Below are 22543 nucleotides of genomic sequence, written 5' to 3'. Positions count from 1 at the left end.
AAGGAGAATTTTTTTCTCAACTGATCAGCTGATTAATTTTCTTTCTCTTCTCTTTTTCTTGTCTTAGTTGTTTATTTTTAATTCTATTGCAGATCTGCGGTTATTTATTTGATTTCTTTCAAATTTTGTTGATTATTTTAATTGTTTATCTAATTATGTCTTCGGCGAATGGAAATATCGACAAAATGTAAGTAATTGTGAGAATCAATTTGATTAACTTTTCTTTTTTTTCTCTTAAGGCCTAATTTTTGTTTTTGTTTTTCTTTTCTGTGTCTTCACATCCTAAGGGTTACAATTATGCCCAATGCAATTGTCTGTCGGGAACAAACAACAATCAGTGGGGATGTTGTCATTGGTAGTCGAACGATAATTCACCCAACAGTTACAATCATCGCTGAAAATGGACCGATTGTTATTGGAGAGTCTAACCTGATTGAGGAATATGTAACCATAATTAACAAGACTAATCAACCGATGATCATTGGGAATAACAATGTTTTCGAGGTTGGTGCTCATTCTGAATCACTTGAGATTCAGGATAACAATGTATTGGAATATAAAAGTCGAATCGGACCTAAAGTTAAACTAACCAATGGCTGTGTAATTGGTACAATGTGTGACCTTAATGATGATCAAATTTTACCCGAAAATACTGTTCTCTATGGGCCTGATTGTAAACAAAGAAAACAATTGGAAAAACCATCACTTCAAACATTTCAACTCGATTTTCTTAGTAAAATTATGCCTAATTATCAGAGAATTGAGAAACCAAGAAAAGGAACCAATAGTGCCGGTGGAAATTGATTATTCTTTCAATCTTCTAATTATAATCATTCGTTGTTGGGATGAAATTTCTTCTTCTATTCAAAGAATTAAAACTGGGAAAAACATGAGATGAGATTAAAGACATTTAATTGATTTGAAAATTACCAAATGGACCAAACCAAATCTACGGTTAAATAGTAGATAATATCGATTAAAATAGAAATACCAAATATAATAGTAATTGGGTTCTCTCTCTCTCATTGATTGATTTTGACCTGTTCCAAGTTTAATACTTGATCTGATCAAAGAGAACATAATAAGGTGAACTTCTTCGAGCGATGTCAACCGCTTTGTCTCCAGCATTGTTTACAATATTTACGTCGATGTTTGGATTAAAAAGGAGAAGTTCAATCATCTGTTTATTTTTGTTCGCAGCAGCAAGATGAAGAGGTGTCACTCCACCAGATGATCGAGCATTTATGTTGGCACCAGCATCGATTAAAATTGACGCCGACCGTAAATTACCCCATTTAGAGGCGCAATGTAAGGGTGTCCATTGGTCAATTGTTCTCGCCTCAATATCGGCTCCCAATTCAATCAAAGTTTGAACCACCTCATAGTTGTCACTGTAAGCCGCTTTATGGAGTGAACTGTAACCATCCGAATCTTTAACATTCAGTAAGTGTGGAAATTTGTTCACCATGAATTTTATATGATCCGGTTTTCCTTTTCTACAAAATTTAAACATCTTCTCTTCGGGTGTTAACTTTTTCGGCTCATCTGATGGATTAATTGGTGATTGATTCGAGGGATCAGGAAGAGTATCATCTGAACATTGGCTACTTGAACAACTGGTATCGTCCGAAAGGAATGACAACTCCTTGGAATCACTTAAATCAGAATCAGAAATCATGATGATGAAATTTCAACGCCAAAAATGACAAATGGATCAACAATGAAAACTTGAAGACTTTTACACTTAATGACAATCAACAATTTTCACTTTTACAAAACAATTTAAAGTCTCTAATAAATTAGTAAACTGATTACTGATATTGGATAATTAATGTTCCAAAATTAGTATCGGTTAATTGTAGATAGATTTTTTTTTGACAAATGATTACAATCAACGGATTGAAAAGTAAACACTGAAAGAAACAAAAGCTTTTAGATTGTATAAGTTTCTATGGAAACTTTTGGCGCATCAATCAAAAAGTCTTTTCAATTTTACAATTTAATTGATGGTAAAACAATTACCAGAATAATTGATATATTACTTGGAGACAATTTTAATTGTTAAATTAATTTTGTCTCTTTTTAGAAGATGAATGTCAATTGCAATTAATTGATTAAATTACATAAATTATGCCATAAATTGGTCACATTTTAGATGAAGGTAAGATAAGTTGTGTTGCTGTAATTGATTCCCGATGAACCTCCAATGGATCATTGATTGTTGGTAGATTAAGCTGATTATTTTTCCACAATTTAAATTGTTTAAAAAATACATTGCCAGACAAAAGGATAGGAGAGAGAGAATTGAAAGAAATATAAAGGAAAAAGTAAACAAGAATAAACAATATTAGTTTACAAGTGATTTCTTTTCTCATTTCGATCTTTCTATTCTGTTTGATCTTTTTTAAAAGAATCGGGAATCTTATTTACACTACTCAGCCTTCGACGAACTTCTCTCACTTCAAATCGACCATTAGATCGACCCGCTCCCGCTGAGCTTCCAGGCCAAATTGAGAAAGGCGAATGATCAGTTTCTTGAAGTTGCCTCCTTAAGGCTACAGAACTTTTTCTTCTTCCATGAGGTTCCATTTCAACGGGTCTTAATCCTCGATTAAATGAAGAGTCGCTGTTAATTGTTTCATTATTATTATCACTCTGCTAGAAGAGAATCAAAATGAGATATGAGATGAATCATTGAATTAGATCATTTCTTCAAGATTAAAAAGATACATTAATTCATGACAAGCAAAAAAAAATTGAATCATAAATTGAAGTTTGATTTTCTCTTTCTCAATAAGCTTTCAAGTTTCAATTGAAGCAACAATTAGTATCATCATTATTATTATTATTACTAATATTATATTATTGTTACTGATGATTAAAAACAATTAATAGGCAGTAAACATCAATTAACAGAATAATGAGAAACCCTGGAAATTAGATTCACCTGAATGTTAAACTCACTGATTTTGTTTTATTATCGAAATGGTTATAAAAAAAAGTGATGATTTTTATGATCATTTAGTATTCAATTGTTGCGTAAAAGGTGATTTTCAATTGATTGACAGAAATTAGAAATTAGATCAATCAAACTAAATGTCTGAACATTTCTAGAAGAAAAATGTTCAGCAAATCTGATATAATTATCCTTTGCATGTATCAAATTAAAATCTCATTATAATTAATGAATAGGAGGAGATATTTTTTTCCACACTCTGTTAATCTACAGTATATCTGTGTTATTGCAAACTCGAAAAAGTCTAATTCAGTTCTAACTGAAGCGATAAAATTTTCAATAGTAACAATATAATTACCCATTTTGAGCTATTTCGTCGACTAGAGTTGATTGTGTACCCGCGTTTACTTTTGGTGGGTAATCCTAATTCTGAGTCACCTTTGAAAGCTGGATTAACGGCTCCTTGGGAAATACTTGATCTTCTTGATCCATGGATCGTGGCCTGGGTGAGCCGACGAAGTAGATGAGATCCTTGCTGTAAATAGAAAATAAAATTGATAGATTTTAATTTATATACAAAGATGTTTAGAAAAAAAAAGTAAGAGTCAATTTGATAGAATTACTTTCAACTCATTTTCTGATTGTAAACATTTACAGGATAATAAAAGTCAACATCATAAACTAATTAATGGTTAATTTAGACTCTACCTTAATCGACTGAAAAGTTTATCAATGAGAGGGAAAGTGACTGAATAAGCAAATACGCTTACTATGAAAAGAGAAGGAAACAATTGGAACAATAGTATCATGTTAATCTATCAAGTTAATAAGTATATTAATCAAATTGTATCATGTGAATTGTAAAAAAAAACTAAACTCACCTCAGGCCTTCCATGGCTCCTTTGGTTACACTTTGATAAATGTCATCATTTTCAACATCACTGATCAAATCTTTGAGTGTTTGTAATTGTGTCACTCGAGCCTCAGGTTTTTGGCTTAACAGTTGATTAGGATCAAGACCTGCAATATTCTGTTAATCAAATAATAATAGTGTTAAATTAAACTAATTGAGATAAATTCTAAAACGATCAACACTCACCGCCCATTCTTCAAGAATACGTTTACCCATCATATCATCAGCTGTAACTGCCATTGACTTGCGATTGAAATAACGAGCAACTTTGATATCTTCCTTGAAGAATCTCTTATTCGAGTCCATTTTACCCATTGGAACAACTTGTTTAAGCTAAAGATGAATAAAGAAATATCAAGAGTTATTAATAAATTGGAAGCTGGAATTTATTGTTCTGGTTGTTTCAATTGGTCGGGTAACTTAATTACAGTTACAGAATACGGTTTCAACTATTAATAGTTGAAAGATGAGTGATTTATTATTTTATGTCAACTACTCTAATCGGCGGTTTGGTTTTAATTTATATCAATCGGTATTGTGATCCTTAAATTTCACATCAACACAATTATGTATTAAAACCTTAAATTGTGTTGATTACTAAATTGTTAGCTCTATTCTTGTTTAATCATGTTTTCGGCTAATGTTATGTAAAGATGATTCGAGAAACAATCAAATCAACAAGATTAAGTACGAAAATAGTTATTTTCATTTGATTATAAATAATTAAACTTACCCATAACATAATGTAAGCAACAAATATCATTCCGATTACGTTGACATAGGTCAAGAGTAGGGAGACTCCACCCAAAGCGATACTTTCATATCTCATATCCTCATAATAATGGACATTATATTTTTCTTGTGGTCTCCATGCAGGTTTAGAGATGATTGAGTGACCAGAGGTTGTATTATAAGTAATATAATCTTGACCTAATCCTCTCCATTGTAGATGACAAGCATAAGCCCATAATAGTCCCGTATTGATATGAGGCGGAAGGAAAGTTGAAGCAACAGCAACACCAACTAATGGACACTGGGCATCATTCAATAAGGTGATTGCAACTGCTCCACCAGCACCCATGGCCTGTAAAAGTCCATAAATCAAAGCTCTAGAAGCAGGAAAAAAAGAAGATAAAACAAAATTATTCATCTCAAAATGTAAATGAAAGAAAAGAAACTAAAAGGAATTTGAATCATTTATGTTACCTCCATGTTCCCCTCACCTCCATCTCAGGCGTAGGCCATACACCTTCAGGAGGAGGATCCCACTGTGTTGACCAGGTCATAAATATTATTCCATATAGGAAACCAATCACAACACAAATGATAAGAACAATAACCAAATTAATTGCACCAAGTTTAGCTAAACCTCGATCATGAATAATTAAACCAAAACAAATGGCCATTACCGTTGCCATAATGGGTTCAATCATCATGGCAGCAGCGATATCAACCGCACTGTTATTAAGTAAACCAGCGGCAGCAATAAAACCAGCAAACGTTGTGTAAGCCAAAAAATCAAAAGTCAACGAGGCTCCTGATCGGACACCTTCAACTACCTGAGCAACGGTCAATCGGGATGTAACTGATTTAAGAAAATCTTTCTGGGCTTTCTTGAAACGATTCTCCTCCTTGTTGAGTCCATACCTGTAAAAGAATAGATTGAACAATAGAAATCAAATCATAAATTAACGTTGAACAATAAAAACACAGACGAAAAGTAAAAAATCAATTCCAAATTAAATCTCAACGAGATGACGAATGACTAATTACAGAAAAAGAAATTCTAATTTACTATGTAAGGTGAAGGTCGATAGATGGCAGAAGAATAGATAAGAATCTGATTGGTTAAGAAAAAGAGTTTTCTTTTCTAGATGAACAATTAAATTTTCTTGAGAATGTTAATTGTTTTGATTGTTACTTCTATTTATTTAAATTAATTGTGATGGTTAATTGTGTTATTCTGTTAATGAGTTAAGGTTTTACGATGGTGTTTAGTCTTGATGTTTATTGAGAAATGTAAAGTTAAGGTGAGTTAAGGTTGATTGGGGATGAGGGCGGAAGGTAAATGTAATGTTAATAGAATTTGTTTTTGATTTGATTAATTTGGTGAGGTTAATCAACTTACTTGGTTAAATCGGTTATATCGGAATCAACTAGATCATCTTCGGTTGACCAGAATAATCCAAAAGGTATGTAGCCCAATGAGGTTTCCTTTTTAACTCCTATTCCAATCTCTCTTAATCGGTTAAGTATATAATCATTATCGTATAGATCAGCTGAGAAATAGACATGATAACGATTTCCAGTTCTATCGGTTATCCATGATGGACTTTCGATGCCCAATGATTGAAGACTAGTTTCCAATTGCTGATTTAGTTTTTATTTTTATTGTCACAGATTATGGAGAAACGTTCAATTAGAATGGATAAACAATCAACACCTAATTTTTCTTATTAATCTTTGAGATTTACCTTTTCCATTGGCTCTTCATCTGGGAAGCTCTTGATCTGTAACATTCCTGTTGAGTAAGTAAGATTATTAGTTAATCTATTCATAGAATAGGATTAAATGATTTACATTGAACCAGACCTCAGATTATTCTGTAAGATTTGATTAGTTGATTTATTTCTATTCCATTACTTTTTGTAGTTGATTTAATTGATTCTAATTGGTATCTAGACAATTAAATTTCATATTTTTCTTTCATCATATTTTCCAACCATTTAATCTGATTTACTGTTGCAATACTAATCCAGTTTAAAATTGTTACACAGGAAAATAAAGCAATTGATTATTAGGAAATCGATTGAGAAATCAGTTAATTATCATAAATCAACAGAAAACAATCACTAGATCACCTTTTTCATCATGACATTCAACTAGAAATGATATTTACTAATCAATCATAATTAATCTGAGGCTGAATTGTTTTCCTAACAACACCAATGTAAACTAAACATGTAAGGTAACAAAACAATTTAAATGTAATTATTTTAATTCTTAATTGTGATCAACTTACCTTCATATTTACTTTTTTTGTGATAATTTTTCTCATTTAAGATCTTTTCATATTCTTTCTTTGGTATGGTGACAATTATCCAAACAGCATCTTTGGCCATGGTGATGATGAATTACAATGAATACAATGGACAAGACTAACTAATTCCAGTTAATTACCAGGGAACACACACAATCCAATTAAAGAAATTAATATCAAAAAACAACCCAATTGACACAGAAATTGATTTGATGACACGTTTGATTGGATTTTTGATTGAAAATATCGTATCAGAATTTTACTTGGACACAATTAAATACATTGTTGCCATTTTTGACAATTGATTAGCAATATAATCAAACCAAATGAAATTCACGTACATTAGACTATCACTAATTACAATTTTCAATGATTATACTGGTAATATATATATATATTGAATATATATTACAGACACTAATTATAAGCAATAGATACTAATTAATTAATAATTGTTTCCACTACAAAAACTGTTAATCAAATGAATGTCAAGCAAACTAATACCAAATTGTCAACTATTGATGGATAAAAACAATGTTGGTAACAAATAATAGCGATCATGATAGTAACTATCATACACTTTCCTTGCCTCCTCCTCCATCATCATCATCATCTTCATCTTCATCACCATCTCATCATCAAACTAATTAAGCTTGAAATTAATTTGGTTCATAGTTTGATTGTTAATTACTTTAATTTTAGCTAATTGGTGAATCGAGAGCTTCTTCACGCTTCTCTTTTCTTTTACCAATATTTATTATTATTATTACATTTCATTTGTACTACAATTAACCCGTCAATTGACATTGACCAAGAATCAGTTGTTAATTGTTGATAACAATTAACAGAATTTAACTTTTCCAGGACTAACTAGACAATATGAATGAGATGTTTTACTTTACCTCTCTCTCTTTCAATACTATTACATTTTTGTTGTATCATTAACTGATTTGTGAATCAGAATCATCATCATTCATTGATGTCAACAATTTAATTCATTCTGATTCTGATTTATTACTATTAACCAATCAGAGTTAACTACTGTTTGAAACTTAATTCAGTGAGATTGTTGATTGGTAAAAATCAATCGAAAGCCCTATAACAATTAATAATAATTGGTGATTGTAATTATTTCAAGGTTGATAATTGCTGCGTATTCAAGATTTAATTAATTCGTTGAGCTTGTCTTCAGATAATGAAGACAATTTAATAATAATTATTTAATCAATTTCAACAATACAATTTAATTTTACCTTTCAACAATTGTGATGTTTCAAAGTTTTCATTAGGAAACAATTAAATCATGAGCGATGATTAGTTGATTAGTGTAAATATCATCAGTCTCAATTAATCGTAGCTGCTTTTTTTCAATAACAATTTAATTGTTTATTTGAGTAATTTAATTGAGGATCAATAAAGTGATTTAATTAATTGTTTCCCAAGTAACTTGTGTGTTGGAAAAGTTTTTTTATCTAACAAAATGTTGTTTGTTATCAACAATTAGTTAATCATGTAAATCTTGTTTAATTTTAATCATCAACAAATCAAACTAATCTAACAAAGTTCAATTAACTAATTGAAAATTAACTGTCAATTTTTGTTGATTATGTTAATGATTAGTAATCATCTTAAGTTGATTCACAGGAAATCGTGATTGATAATTAATTGTTGATTGACGTATGTCTAAATTAACTTAATTAACACAGGAAATAGATGATAGTTTAACAATCAAATTTATCAATGAATTGAGATCAACTTGAATACATCATTAAATCAATTTTATTCAAAAATAATACATAATAATTGTCAAAATAGAGGTGTAACAATTAAGTTAATCACAATGAATTATGATTCAATTGGTAATCAATTGATTGTTGTGTCCAAAATGGTGTTTAATTTGATTCTGTTGGGAGAAAAAAAAATTAACTTAATGAAATCAAGTAGATTAAAATTGACAATTAAAGTGACTTGTTAATAGATTAGTTAATTAAGATCAACAAATAACATTGAAACAAGAAACACAGTTAATCATTATTTTGAATGTTAATTAGTATCGGAAATGGATTAGCTAAAATTAGTAGTAATTGTTAGTTAATTGTTAGTATTATGAGTTAATTGTGATGAGAAAATCTAAATTTAATACTTACATTTGAAACAATTAAGTATCTAAATTGAAAAAAAAAATTGAAAACTCGAAAAAAAAGTCAATAACTTTTCTTGATTCTAATCAAAGATAAGTTAATTGTATTGTAATAATAATTAAATCAAGGAAACAATTGAAAGATTATCCTTATAATTTAATTTGTCGCTAATAAAATGATTGAATAAATGGCAAATCGATCCTGATCAATGATCGACAATTAAAAATGCAATAAAGTTGAACGATTATCGTCAAATATTTTCATTGTTTGATTTTTACAAATTAAGACGTTGATTGTTTAGGACAATTAAGATGACAGTTAATACAAAATACATGAATGTTGATGGATTGAGTTTACCTGAAGATGAAGTTAATTTTGGTTTTTTACATCGTTCAGTTGAAGCATAATCACCAATACATGATGAATAGGCGATTACATGAGCGATATAAGATTGATCATGAAGCCCCTTGAATAGATGTGACATGGGCCCGGTACTGTAAAGAGCGACATCTTCACCACCATGAACGGCGGATGACATGTTTATACTGGAATAGAATCGATGTCGTCCATTTTCCCGTTCGAGCACTTGAACCTCATCGACTCTCGGTTCAACATGACCTGGACCGGTTGCGTACTGAAGGGTGGCAAAGGTTTTGTCGGAAGTTTCCTCTTTGTGATCGGAAACACCGAAAATATCATTACCTCGAAGAGGATAACCGTTAATTGTGAATCCATGTGAATGATCAGCTGTAACAATCATGAGAGTTTCATCCATTGGTAAGATTTGGGTTGCCCGTTCAATGGCCGCGTCTAAACCAATCACCTCGTGAAGTGAAAGTCGAGCATAATTATCATGATGAGCGATATCAATAAGTCCTCCCTCAACGAGCAATACAAAACCTTCATCGTTTCTTGATAAAACTTTAACAGCTGATTCAACCAATTCAGCTAAACTTGGTGAACCCTCAGGCGATTTATTCCTCTCCAATTCATAAGGTAAATGGTCACGATTAAACAGTCCAAATAGATAATCAGTTTTAGAAGTGTCTACCGATCTAAGATCTTTACTATTGGTAACGAAAGACCAGTTAGCCGATAAAGCTTTTCGATCAGCAATCCAACGGTCAATAAGATTTACCCCATCCGAACGGATTCCCGGTGATGAGGCGGAAGCAGTTGGATCGGTAACATTTGGACCAGCAAATGACCTCCATCCACCTCCCATGATAACATTCAACTTATTACCAGGAGAATCTTCAACCAATTGTCTTGCAATATCTTTACAATTTGCTCCAAATTTTTGTGTATCAGTGTCACTTTCCCAATCTCTATTAGCGACATGAGAATAACCCGCCGCCGGTGTAGCATGAGTGATTCGAGTTGTTGTTACAATTCCGGTCGCTTTACCCGCCGCTTGAGCCCAAGTGAAAATTGATGGAACACCATTTTCGGCAATTACTTTACAATCTTTCTCAGTTCTAAATATCCTTCCGGAAACACCAAGGGTTCCATAATTAGCTTTGATTCCACAAGTAAACGCGGTCGCAGTTCCTGCTGAATCGGGTGTTTGTCTATCAAGATTGAAAGTCTAAACATGACGATGATGATAAAAAAAGAAAACAAATTAGAAGATTTCGAAAAAAAAAGTTCTTGTTCCGTGAATATCCAATTTCTTTACCTTAATCAATGCTGATTCAGGAAATTCCTCGAAGAACAATTTGTTTCCGTTTCCTGGTCCACCATTTAGTTGTTCTTTCAAAATTCGAGCTGCAGTTAGAGTCGAAATTCCCATTCCATCTCCGATAAAGAGAATAACATTTTTCGCAACTTTTTCATTCTTTTTAAAGTTGATCAATGATTCCAAATCAGCTTTAGCGTTATTGTACCAGTGCGACTCTTTGAATTCATTTTCCGGAATCTAATCAACGGAAAAGAGAAAATTGATAAACAATCAGTCATTGATTAAACAATTAAATTAGTCGGTTAACTGATTAAACTAAACTGTAAACTATTTATATTTCCACGGTCATGATAAACTGAACAATCAACTGTTAATCAGCTATACATTTGTATATGAGTGTTGATTGTTGTATCATTTTGACATCTAAATGTGATGACAATGGAAACTTTGATTTTATCTTAACAAGATGACAATTAAACCTTGAATTTAGGATAATAAATAGATTACAATTAAAAGTAAATTACAGTAAATTAACCATAAATTGTAAGACATTTAAATTGTAACATCATATTAGTTACTGTTTCTGATGGGTGTGTGTGAGAGAGTTGTAACAATTATCAACAAGATTCAATTTAATTTCTGTGTTAATTATGATGGGAGAAGAAAATTCCTTCACGGCAAAGTAATAACAATCAACGGAATTAACTTACGAAAGGTAATTGGGCTGGTGTGTCTCTCTTTGAACGGGAATACCCTTCGTTAACTGAATAGATTGACGGATGATGGGATTCACTCTGAATCGGGATAATCTCAACAACATGACCATCGTTCAATTGGATCGCCTTATTTTCATCATGATTGTAGCTTAAATTGTTCAGCAATTCATCCGATTGAATTGACTCTTCCAAACAGTTAACCGATGAATTGAATTCTGGTTCCTCTCGTAACGATTTGAATACTTGCCAGAAAATGACACGTCCAAATGATTCTTGGAAACCTCGATCCAAATGATCGGCTTTATTATCAACCGTTTGTTTACCGTTAATCACTTCGTAGCCGTGATTATGAAAATCAATCTTATCAACGTTGAGAATCACATGGTCGTTTTCAATTGATTTCTTTACGTCAAGATTGATCGAAATGTTGACATAATTCATTTCCACTGTTCCTGTACCATGAACCGGGAACATGAGGGCAACTGGGCCGTTGATATGATAATTTGCTTTAATTGCGATCGCTGGTATATCCATGGTTGCTTCATATTTATCTGTCAATTGTTCAGAATTGATTAGAAAGGAACAAGGGTAAAAAATTACACAATTAGTTTAATCAATTGATTAGCAATTCGATAAAGATGAACAGAAAAACTTTGATTATAATCTCGCAATGATTAGTGACTAATTTAATGGACAATTTTCTAGTTCTGTAATTGATTTAACCGATTCATTGATTTCTACCGTTGATTGTATTGATATTTAAACAATTTAATCTTCGGTCGTTTGGATTACGATTGTTGAGATTATTTTAAACACTCATATGGAAACAATTTGCTTGTTAATTAGTTAATTAACTTTGCATCTCTCTGGTTTAGTGTGTTTGTTTATGTTTTTATAATCAAAATTTTATTCTTTCTTATCAATCATCTTGTAATCTGACCTAAGGTCAATTAGTTTAAGAGGTTCAACTAAGGTCATTCATCTTATTTTTACTTTGTAGTTCAGTGTGAATATTGATTCTAGAAGCATTTGAGCTCAAGCCAAACTGCTAATCTTAGGTTATTTTATCTGAGAGTTTAAATAACATGGGAACGGTCAATTTGTCTCAAAATATTCAGAATTAGCTAATTGCTAGAAGAGCTGAAATTAAGTTTCTTTTCAAGATCTATGATAATTTCAATAATAATTAACATAGAAACCAGAAAATCTTGTACAACTTTCAAAACTTAGGTTAATGCCCATGTAAACGAGCTGATATTCACCATGATTGGGTGTAGTAAATTTCATGAATAGTTAATGATGAATATTCAGTCATGTTGATTGTTTAATAGTCAACAATGTGAATTTATTCAGGAGAGAGAGAGAAAGTCTTGGATTTCCATGAAATCTTCAAAGGAGACACACCTTGAGGAGCAACAATCAGTAAGATGATTTGTGAGAAATTAAATGAATTTGATTCTTACCTTTGGATACTCGTTTAAATGGTGACAATTTATAATCATTGAGTCCATGGATGGTTGTATCATTAAGGACAACATTGAAAAAGTCACGATTACATGATAAAAGTGGTGACAATTTAACTTGAGATGATAAAGTGACTACTTCATGTGTGTGTAAACATTTATTAAAAACATTGGTTAAATCAATTGATGAGGATGAAGATGATAAAGGTGATCCATATGAATTGTTTACTAAAATTAGGATTAAACTAATTGTAACGATTAACCCGTTTGATTGAAACATTTTTGTTTCTGTGGTGAATTGAATATGAATTAAGTTGATTTGTTATTCAATATTTATATATCAATTAATGAGATTATGATGGTGATAAAAATGATGATGAGTTTCTGATTATCCTTTTTTGTTGTTGTTGCTTTCACGATTAACTGAGTATGTTTAAGTTCACGAGGATTAAACGTTAATTATAGTCACTCTAAAATTAATTAAGACTATGATGATGATAATTATGTAATCATTTGTATCTTCACAATGGTAACAATAAAAGTTGTTGGATGATGATGATAAGTTGGGTAATGAATAGATAAATGATGCGCTGTAGATGTGGGAGAGAGAGAGAGAGAGAGGAGAAATGTAGTGATGACGAGGAAGAAAGTGAGAGGAGGATGAAAAGATGAGAGGGAGAAAGAGAGAAAGAGTGAGAGTGAGAGAGAGTGAGAGAGTGAGATGGATGAGTTGATTCAGAATAGTAAGACAATGGGGATAAGAGGATAATCTTTGCTCATCTTAATCTATTTGGAAATAAATTGTTTTTAAAAATAGTTCCAAGGGTCAAATGTTTGCAGGACAATTAACATTATCATGGACGTTGATTTAATTATCTTAATCATTTCGTCCTAATTGCCCCTGACAATCAAGATCAGTTTTTATATTGTTTGGTTTGACTAAATTGTTAATCTTTTAAATGATTATAATTTGATTATAAAGGAAACTATCAATCCCAATGAGCTTAATGATAAATCAATTATGTATATATAAGATAATGATTGAATTTAATCAACAAATTAACTGATTGATTTAATCAATTTTCCAGAAATTAAATCATCAGAGGAACCTTCTATCATTAATCAACCCCAAGAGACATGATAATTTGTTAATCACAATTAACAAAATAATGGTTTAATCATCTAAGAGTAAGGTTCAGGTAATTGTTTCTAATTAAACGTTTTAAATAACAATTAATCTCTTGCTAATTTAATTTGGTTGTCTGATTATTCATAATAATTAACCAATTCAATTATTCAACTTTAATTTACCATTGATCAAGATTGTTAATCAATTTTTACCTTTGATTAGGCCTATTGAAAGACAATCAATTTTATAATGTATCTTCATTGATTATCTTAATTGTTTATGTCTTCACAAGGGTAAATCAAAGTCAAATGATTAATTAAACTAATCAATAAAATACAATTAATTGATTGTCTTCCAATCGAAAGTGATAAAAGTTCAATCAATGAAAACGAGAAATAAAAAACAAACTTTTCAATTGAATTTCGGTTACCACAATTAACGAGATTATTATTACTCTTTACAATTAATTTTCACTTCTACTTCCTTAATTGTCTTTGGGATTTTTGAACAATTATATAAATTTAGATTGTTACTAATTAAATATGATAATTATGAGCTCGTTCAATAAACTTTACAATCGACAACAATTTAGTTAATTAAACTGTTACCTAAAAACTGAGGTATGAAAAGTCTTGGGTTTAATTTGGTGTCTGATGAACATTAAATCATGTTAATCAATTAGTTACGGTGTTAATTTTTTTAATTGTGATTATCATTATTTTCTAATTGTCATTAAGCCTGTTGGTTGATTCTAATGGGATAATTTCTGTTGAGTCATTTAAAGTTTTAATTGTTACTACTAAATCTAAATTGTTTCTCACCGGTAACATGATTACATTGATTAACATTTTGACAAAGTAAAACAAAATCATAATTATAATCAAAGTGATGCAATTAATTAACCTACGGTAATCAATAGCTATCATATTGAAAACAATCAATCAACTAATTGTTTAGTTACTCAGTAGGTTTTCAATTAGACCCAAAATTATTGATTCATTTGAGTAATAATACTTTTATCATTTAAAATCAGATTAACAATATGAAACCAATTAAATTGTAAATATTAGATAAACATGATTAAAGTTTTACAATTGAATTTAGAAAAGCAATTTAACTTTACTTCATTAATTGTTTCTCTCTGATTGTTTGAATTGAACAACAACAACAAAAAAAAACATGAAGAAAAAAAGTTCACCATGAAACCAGAATTTTTATTTTCTCTCGTTTATTTACAAAGGTAACAATTAGATAATTGTTGATGTAATGATTAGAAGTAAATTAACATTGAATTGTCAGTCACTGTTACTATTATCATGAGGAGAACATCATTTTTTTTTATTTTCATGAACAATGAACAAAAAAAAACAAGAACCATGATGATTATGGTTGATGAAAACATCACAATAATCAAGTTATTTATACAAGATATAAATTATCAACTAATGATTAGCTTTATACAACAATCATTAATTTTGTTTCATTCAATGGATCATCATGTTTATCATGATAACATGTAAATATTGTAATTGATGCTTCTTGCTATTGATGATGATGATGGTGAGAGAGAGAGAGAGAGAGAGAAATGATGATGATCCTAATGAGATGTAAAATATTATCATATTTATCTTTCTGTACATTTTCGTGAATGAAATATTATCATTATATTATCGATATTTCATCTCATCATCGTTCATTTTACAGGTCAGAAAATTTTGGAACTTCGGTAGAATCTTTTCTCCAGCCTTTGGCAGCATTTTCGACATCCTCTGATTGTAGCATTGCCATATTCCAATTGGCCATTAGTGTGAGTCCATCTTGGATATTATGATCTTGTGAATATCGAAGGCACATTTTACTTCCCTGAACGGCAACTGGACTTTTGGTCGCAATCAAAGAAGCCGTTTCAATGGCTGCTTTTTTCGTTGACTCTTCGTCGGCAAATATTTTACTAACTAGTCCCATCTAAAATTGAGGAAAATAGGAAAACAGTTTGGGTTACACGAAATTTGATTCGATTGTTGTTTCGATTTTGATAAAATTACCTCTTTCGCTTCGGTGACTGGTACTTTTCTTGCGGTGAAAATCATCTCACGAATATAACTCTCATTGCCAGAGATTCTTGAAGCTCTCTGTAAGAATCCCATGTCTGGTGCTCTTCCTGTGTCGATCTCTTTGACCTGGAAATAAGCGTCTTGGGAAGCGTAACGAATATCTGTTGCACCCACTAGTCCAAGAGCCGAGCCAACACAAGATCCATGTATCGCTGCGATTATTGGCTTTGAACATTGTTCCAAAACTGTAAACGAATCTTGAAACAATAAGATCATTGATCTGATATATTTTGCTTTACGAGCGATATCGGTCATTCCAGCAGTTCGAGGTGAGGTTCCTCTTATTTGGGCAACCATTTCGGTCATATCGTTGTAATCAAGGCCAACGGAAAACTGTTTACCAGATCCACTTAGAACAACAGATCGACAATGTTGATCATCGTTAATTCGACAAAATAATTCATATAATTCTCTGAACATTTCCTTATTTAGAGCATTTTTGGTGTCACATCGATGTAGTTCAACGTGAAGAACGTGCTCACAAGGCGATGACACCTGAAGTGTCTCGTAATCGTAGTTCGAAACATGAATCGATTTAGAAGATAAACTTCGACTTGAGGTTAACTTTTTTCCAGAAAAACGGGAAATTAAAGCTGCGTAATCAAATGAATTCAAAACAATTAGTCTAATTAAACGAGGTCACATAGACAAAGAAGATGAAACAATCAAAACGACAATCAAAATATTCACTTGTTGACAGTTCTAAACACTTATGTCATCTAGTGGTTCGAATACAAACTAAGTTGAGAAAAAAATGTAATTCTAATTGTAGATTTTTATTTCCTTCTAATTGTTTACTAATTTAATTTGATTGTCTAGCGATTAGATGATTGTTGAAATTTATTATTATTCTATTGTTGAATATTATTCAGAATCTCTGAGAAGAAATAACTTGAATCGATTCGTAAATTGGTCCGGTTGGGTGACCCTTGGTCTTGATTATCATTTGGGTGTTTTTTTGATTGTCATTGATGAGAAATTGATTGAGATGATTTATTACTCTAGTTACTAAGCGAGAGCTTGACAATCAAATCAAAGGTGATTATCATGGTTAATCAGATTTTCTCTTTGATTCCAATTGAAATGAGATTATTAGAGTTTCAAGGTTGGGGAATCCTTTTAACGAGAAAAACAATAACATGATAATCTAGTTAATTGTCACCTTGAAATCAACTGTTCAACAATCATCTGAATCATCAATCACAATTAAGAGACTGGTTTTCTCCGGCAAATTGTTAAATCAACGTAATTAACTGTAATTTTTTTCACATAGTAACAAGATCAGTTAATTCATCGATTGTTTTAAAAAAAATTAACATGAAAATCAAATAATTAGAAACTCTAAAAACAAGTGAAACAATGTCTACAATTAAGATAATAGGAAATAGAATCAATTTAACAATTAAGATATGGCAATTAACTATCAATTAATCACTCAAGTGTTGGATCAATAGTCGATAATAACTAATTTAGTCAACAATTAGTATCAAAATCAATCAAATTGTGAATCTTTTGACAATCAGTGTGAATTTCAGCCAAAACAATAACAAATTAATTTAGTAATCAAATGAACAATTAAAACAGAAATTTAAATTGTCATGAAATATTAAGGTGAACAAAATGAAAATAATTAAACAATTAACTTACCAAAGGTTTTAAGAAATGACATAATTGTCTTGATTGCTTGAGAATCAACTTTTAATAAAATGAAGGGTGAGAAAAACAATTAACACAATTAAAGTTAAATCAGTTGTAGATTGAAAATTTTAAATTGATTGAGTTGTTTGGTATTGTGATTGTAAACTAATGAAGGTTTGATTTGATTTGATTTGTAAATTGTTTGGAGTAAAACTTGAATTTATCTGATGTTTTTCCAACACTCTGACAACAATTAATAAACATGGAGACAATTTTAATGAGGATGATCAGATAAAACTCACTTATGATCTCATCCTCCCTTGATTAGTATCATCAATCAATTGATTGTTTCAATTGATTATAATCAACATCAGTTAAAAGTAATTAGATAAACAAAAAGGTATATTCTCGAGATTTAATTGTCCTTGTGATTATGTTTTCGTTTTTGTTTTTCAATCATCATTGTTTACGATTAAATGGTAAAATCAATATTAATTTTCAATCGCTGATTCAATTTGATTGTTGATTAAATGGTTAATGTAAACAATCAGTATTCACATTTGGTGACGCGTTTAAAACATATGATGGGTAAAGATGATGATCGATATTGTTTACACTTTCAAAGTGAAAATCAATTACATTTCTGATCATTTCATATGACATTTAATTAATTGGGGAAAATTAATTTCTTTGGTTAATCAAATTGTCAATAAAGACAAAGTTTACATTTAGGTTGTTATATTATTTTTTTTTATATATAAGTGATTCTCTCATCAAAATATATTGATAATCAAGTTTTCAAATTAAAACTTATCACCAAATAATTTGGTGTTTTGGTGGTGTAATTAAAAGTTATTGATAAAATAACAGTTTTCTTGACTTTCCTTTGAAGTGATTGATTATATATATAAATTAAGTTAATTGTTGAATATAAATTTTTGGAAAATGAAGTAAAATAATTTACAATTGATATTGTATATATAAATATATTGTTGATATAAATGCCATTTAATTGTTGTGATCACCATTTGAAACGTTGTTAACTTTAACAGGAGTGTTTGGTTTACGATGAACTGGACATGATGTGTTATCGACGGAATTGACCATTGGACAGACCAGTTCATTGGATTGGAATTCGGGTTTACTCCGTCGTTTCAGTAAATTAAATCGACTTGTTTTAATCTATGGTAAAGGAAGAAGAGAATTAATAATTAATTATTCAATGGTTGTGGAAGAAGAGAGAAAGAAAAACGAGTAATCCATGAAAATAATCTCAAATTAACTTTTCGGTTTAACGAAAACTGTGAATAACTTTACCGATACCAAAAAGTTCATCAATTTGTTCAGGTTATCTTTTTGTTTCTACTCAATTGTATAAATAATACATGGAGAGAGAGAGAAAGAGAGATTGTTACAGGATAATTATTGGAAAAAGAAAATGAGATTACAATAATCACACTGCTTAATCTCTCGACTATTTATGGTTACAGAATAAGCAGGAAATGAAAGATTATTCTGATCGGTTTCACTGGATAAAAGAATTACAGATTCAGTAATATGTAATCTAATCAGCTTTCGATTGATTTAGTATACATATTTATCTCACAATTAAACACGATCAAAAGTCTAAGATCATTTTTTTTCACATAAAAAGAATTGAGAAAATAATCTTTCAACTTACAGATATTTTTGTGGATATTATTGGAGATAAATTCTTTGAGCGATAATCTTTTTTAACCTGAACAAGTTCGGGTCCAATTAAATTGTTTAAACTGGTGTAAATGTATCTTCTTAGGAGAGATTTTGAACTTGGAATTCCTAAAAGTGAAGCCAACAGATCAGCATCAAATGCAGGTTCATGAATGATAAGAGCACCGTGAACACCACTACCTCTTAAACTTGAAGTATATTCGGAGAGATCAATACATCTTAACCATTCCATGACTCGATGAGAAGTCCATAAGGCAATAGAAGATGGATTATAATTGATTCCATCCATTTTATCATTAGAAACAGATCGTCTTTCCAAACAATTGGCTTCAAATTTTTGCTCCCTTAAAACTTGTATACCTCTTCTGATGCTACAATAGTGTAGCTTATTGGTAATGTTTAATTGAATCAAATCTTGAATAGTTAATTTATGTAATCGTGAACCATCAATCCTGGTGTTTAGAAAATTCTCTTTAAATTGTGGTAAACCAATATCATCTAACCAACGAGCAACCCACAGGTAGTCAAGTTTAGAAGCTGCTTGAGCCAATTGATCACAATCATTCATTTTTTTTTTCTTGACAAACAAAATCGATTCAATTGGAAAAAATAAAAACCAGTTGACAATTAGAATTTACACCTAAAACATAATTAGAAAGGAAAAGATTAATCTCATTACAAACAATTAAAAAGAAACAACAATTTGAAACACAAAATTAAATGATTAAAATTAATGAAAAAGAATTTTTTTTTTCTAAAATCAAATTTGTTTACCTTTTCATTGTTTTCTCCGGAATCGGGTATCGGATCTGATCAATTCTCGGATCCATTTACAGAAAATCATCACAGAGATGAAAATCTTTTTTTCGCAACACAAAACGTAAACTCAATTTTTTGCTTCCATTTTCCAAACTGTAGCCAAAAAAGGTGATGATAATTGAACGAAGTGACCATTAACTAAAGTTGTTAAAAGAAAAATTGATTAGAAAAGAGAAAAATTTCTCAATATCGAAATATCGGAAAGTGTAAAAATCTCCGAAAGCGTAAATAGAATAAAAAGAAAGGGGATGAACTCACATTACCAGTGCTTCTTTTCCCCGTCGTTGTCATGGTAACCGGTAATTGGAATTTTCTCTCTGTAGAATTTAGAGAAACAAACCCTTTGAATTGGTAGAGAAAAGAACGAGAATTGGGTAACCATTTGATCTTTGAAACAAATTCTATTCTTTTTTTTTGTTGCTCTTTCAAAATCCAAACAAAATACAATTTAAACAAAATCGATCAACTTAATTGGTGATTATCTTTGTTATCAGTTTTTTATACAATTATTGTGACAGAGAGAGAGAGAGAGAGAAAAATAATTTGATTTAATGAAAATTAATTTTCTTTTGCGTTGTTGTTTAGTTTGGTGAAGCGTCTCCACCATAATCCATCAATGGTTAAAACTGGATTGGTTTAGTTTATTGAAAAACCGTTTTTACGCTCACTCTCTCATCTTCTGTCTATTTCTCTTTCTTTGGTTTTGTTTCCTCTTTTTATATTATTTCTTCTCTCTTTCTCTCTCACTTCATTTTTTTCTTTTTTTTCTTCTTCTCGCCTGTGTGTCTCTCTCTCTCTCTCTCTCACTCATTCCCTCTCTTTTTTTTCTAGTTTCACCATGAATTACTGTTAAATTCTGGCGCTTCTGGATTCCACTCTCTTACACACTCAACACACCACACACACTCATCATAATAACTGTCATCAACTAAAAAAAACTACCAAGGTAAACACATTTAATTTAATATTGTGAATATTTTTTATTTTATATTTATATTTGTACATCAAAAGTGAGAAAACAAAATACTAACATGAGAGTTGTTGGACTAATAAGTGGTGGTAAAGATTCATGCTACAATTTAATGCAATGTGTTAAAAATGGTCATACTCTGGTTGGCCTTCTTAATTTACACCCTCCAGCTAATCAACAAGGTATGATCATTAAACTTCTCTTTCTCTCTCTCTCTCTCATTCAACCTTGTAACCCTGACTTTTTCCTCTACTTAACAAAATCTTATTTCCTTGATAACAAATGACAACCCCAAATGGGTAAATTTCTTGGTGATATTTTTATGCTGATTTATTGTTTTTCTTTTCTTTTTTTCTCTTTCTCTCTTTCTCTCTCTCTATTTACATTATCTCTTGTTTGCTTTATACTACCACTATATAGCAGGGCCTGCTGATGAATTAGATTCATACATGTACCAGACTGTAGGCCATCAAGCAATAGAGTTTTACTCAAAAGCCATTGATCTGCCCTTGTTTCGACATCCAATCTTAGGTAAACCAATAAACCGAGGCCCTGATTATCCTGTTGAAGAAAGTGGTGATGAAGTTGAAGATCTTTTCATAGCTTTAAGCAACCTAAAGCGTAAACTTGAATTTGATGCAATCTCGGTTGGTGCTATTCTATCCACTTATCAAAAAGTTCGAGCTGAAAATGTCTGTAAAAGACTTGATATTACTCTACTCTGTTACCTATGGGAAAGAAATCAGAAAGAGTTATTACAAGAGATGATCCAGGAAGGAATTCACGCTGTCATCATTAAAACAGCATCTATGGGATTGGAGCCGTACAAGCATCTTGGTTTAACATTACAACAAATGTTTCCAATTCTGGTCAACCTTAATGCCAAATATGGAATGAATATTTGTGGTGAAGGTGGTGAATATGAGACACTTACTCTCGATTGTCCATTATTTAAAAGTCGCCTCATCCTCGAACAAAGTCAAATTGTCATACATTCCGATGATGCTTTTGCTCCTGTTGGTTATTTGAAGCCAACTCGTATCACATTAGAAGCTAAGAGTTTCTGATTTTAATCTATCTCTCATTTCGTGTCTCTTTTTTACTCAACTTTTGTTAAAACAAAAGAAAACGTTGTAAACGTAATTATATCGTAAAAGTCAATCATTAACATCAAAAAAAACTTTTTTTTACCCAGTAACTGGTTTTAATCAAGTTGAAATTGATTTTCTTTTTGAAATTACAATTTATTGATG

The 22543-nt window shown here is 30.7% G+C and overlaps 7 protein-coding genes and 1 long non-coding RNA gene across 13 annotated transcripts; 3 read left to right on the top strand and 5 right to left on the bottom strand.

Moving 5' to 3' along the window:
* The first annotated feature begins 8 nt into the window (after positions 1-8).
* On the top strand, positions 9-1007 carry LOC128387463 (dynactin subunit 6-like). Its single transcript, XM_053346669.1, has 2 exons — positions 9-187; positions 288-1007. Exons 1-2 carry the CDS (start codon positions 156-158, stop codon positions 802-804), a joined length of 549 nt encoding a protein of 182 aa, XP_053202644.1. The 5' UTR covers positions 9-155; the 3' UTR covers positions 805-1007.
* LOC128387461 (ankyrin repeat domain-containing protein 49-like) lies at positions 896-1881 on the bottom strand. The gene has a single exon (XM_053346666.1). The coding sequence runs from the start codon at positions 1676-1678 to the stop codon at positions 1052-1054; it is 627 nt and encodes a 208-aa protein (XP_053202641.1). The 5' UTR covers positions 1679-1881; the 3' UTR covers positions 896-1051.
* A 149-nt stretch (positions 1882-2030) lies between these two features.
* Positions 2031-7033, bottom strand: LOC128387431 (uncharacterized). The gene is given in 11 exon segments (XM_053346629.1): positions 2031-2234; positions 2431-2658; positions 3315-3491; positions 3838-3851; positions 3854-3986; positions 4056-4202; positions 4603-4978; positions 5076-5516; positions 5998-6239; positions 6344-6390; positions 6892-7033. Coding segments are annotated over 11 exon segments (1995 nt in total). The 5' UTR covers positions 6992-7033; the 3' UTR covers positions 2031-2144.
* Positions 5658-7249, top strand: LOC128387467 (uncharacterized). 2 transcript variants are annotated; one of them, XR_008325034.1, is made up of 4 exons: positions 5658-5899; positions 5953-6061; positions 6270-6397; positions 6933-7249. It is a non-coding gene; the product is annotated as an uncharacterized LOC128387467 (long non-coding RNA). The 2 variants fall into 2 exon arrangements; XR_008325033.1 differs by lacking the exon at positions 5658-5899 and having other exon boundaries at positions 5906-6061.
* Positions 7250-8670: 1421 nt separating this feature from the next.
* Positions 8671-13494, bottom strand: LOC128387430 (alkaline phosphatase-like). Of its 2 annotated transcripts, XM_053346628.1 has the most exons (5): positions 12911-13494; positions 11442-11998; positions 10729-10968; positions 9408-10638; positions 8671-8812 (listed from the first exon to the last, which is right to left on the bottom strand). In XM_053346628.1, exons 1-5 carry the CDS (start codon positions 13188-13190, stop codon positions 8802-8804), a joined length of 2319 nt encoding a protein of 772 aa, XP_053202603.1. In that variant the 5' UTR covers positions 13191-13494; the 3' UTR covers positions 8671-8801. The 2 variants fall into 2 exon arrangements, with proteins under 2 accessions (XP_053202603.1, XP_053202602.1); XM_053346627.1 differs by lacking the exon at positions 8671-8812 and having other exon boundaries at positions 9186-10638.
* A 1738-nt stretch (positions 13495-15232) lies between these two features.
* On the bottom strand, positions 15233-18129 carry LOC128387452 (delta(3,5)-Delta(2,4)-dienoyl-CoA isomerase, mitochondrial-like). The gene is made up of 3 exons (XM_053346654.1): positions 17801-18129; positions 16085-16746; positions 15233-16004 (listed from the first exon to the last, which is right to left on the bottom strand). Exons 1-3 carry the CDS (start codon positions 17820-17822, stop codon positions 15738-15740), a joined length of 951 nt encoding a protein of 316 aa, XP_053202629.1. The 5' UTR covers positions 17823-18129; the 3' UTR covers positions 15233-15737.
* Positions 18130-18431: 302 nt separating this feature from the next.
* On the bottom strand, positions 18432-20719 carry LOC128387456 (liprin-beta-2-like). 3 transcript variants are annotated; one of them, XM_053346659.1, is made up of 5 exons: positions 20579-20719; positions 20276-20458; positions 19473-20141; positions 19109-19153; positions 18432-18973 (listed from the first exon to the last, which is right to left on the bottom strand). In XM_053346659.1, the coding sequence occupies exons 3-5, from the start codon at positions 20067-20069 to the stop codon at positions 18800-18802; spliced, it is 816 nt and encodes a 271-aa protein (XP_053202634.1). In that variant the 5' UTR covers positions 20070-20141; positions 20276-20458; positions 20579-20719; the 3' UTR covers positions 18432-18799. The 3 variants fall into 3 exon arrangements, with proteins under 3 accessions (XP_053202634.1, XP_053202635.1, XP_053202636.1); XM_053346660.1 differs by lacking the exons at positions 20276-20458; positions 20579-20719 and having other exon boundaries at positions 19473-20252; XM_053346661.1 differs by lacking the exons at positions 19109-19153; positions 20276-20458; positions 20579-20719 and having other exon boundaries at positions 19473-20250.
* On the top strand, positions 20653-22509 carry LOC128387459 (diphthine--ammonia ligase-like). Of its 2 annotated transcripts, XM_053346664.1 has the most exons (4): positions 20653-20794; positions 21152-21266; positions 21332-21472; positions 21711-22509. In XM_053346664.1, the coding sequence occupies exons 3-4, from the start codon at positions 21352-21354 to the stop codon at positions 22355-22357; spliced, it is 768 nt and encodes a 255-aa protein (XP_053202639.1). In that variant the 5' UTR covers positions 20653-20794; positions 21152-21266; positions 21332-21351; the 3' UTR covers positions 22358-22509. The 2 variants fall into 2 exon arrangements, with proteins under 2 accessions (XP_053202639.1, XP_053202640.1); XM_053346665.1 differs by lacking the exon at positions 20653-20794 and having other exon boundaries at positions 20928-21472; positions 21714-22509.
* The last annotated feature ends 34 nt before the right edge of the window (positions 22510-22543 follow it).

The sequence above is a fragment of the Panonychus citri genome, unplaced genomic scaffold (assembly GCF_014898815.1).
Source record: "Panonychus citri isolate SS breed McGregor unplaced genomic scaffold, ASM1489881v1 Contig00090, whole genome shotgun sequence".
Lineage (NCBI taxonomy): Eukaryota > Metazoa > Arthropoda > Arachnida > Trombidiformes > Tetranychidae > Panonychus > Panonychus citri.
This window is presented reverse-complemented; position numbering and strand designations above follow the sequence as displayed.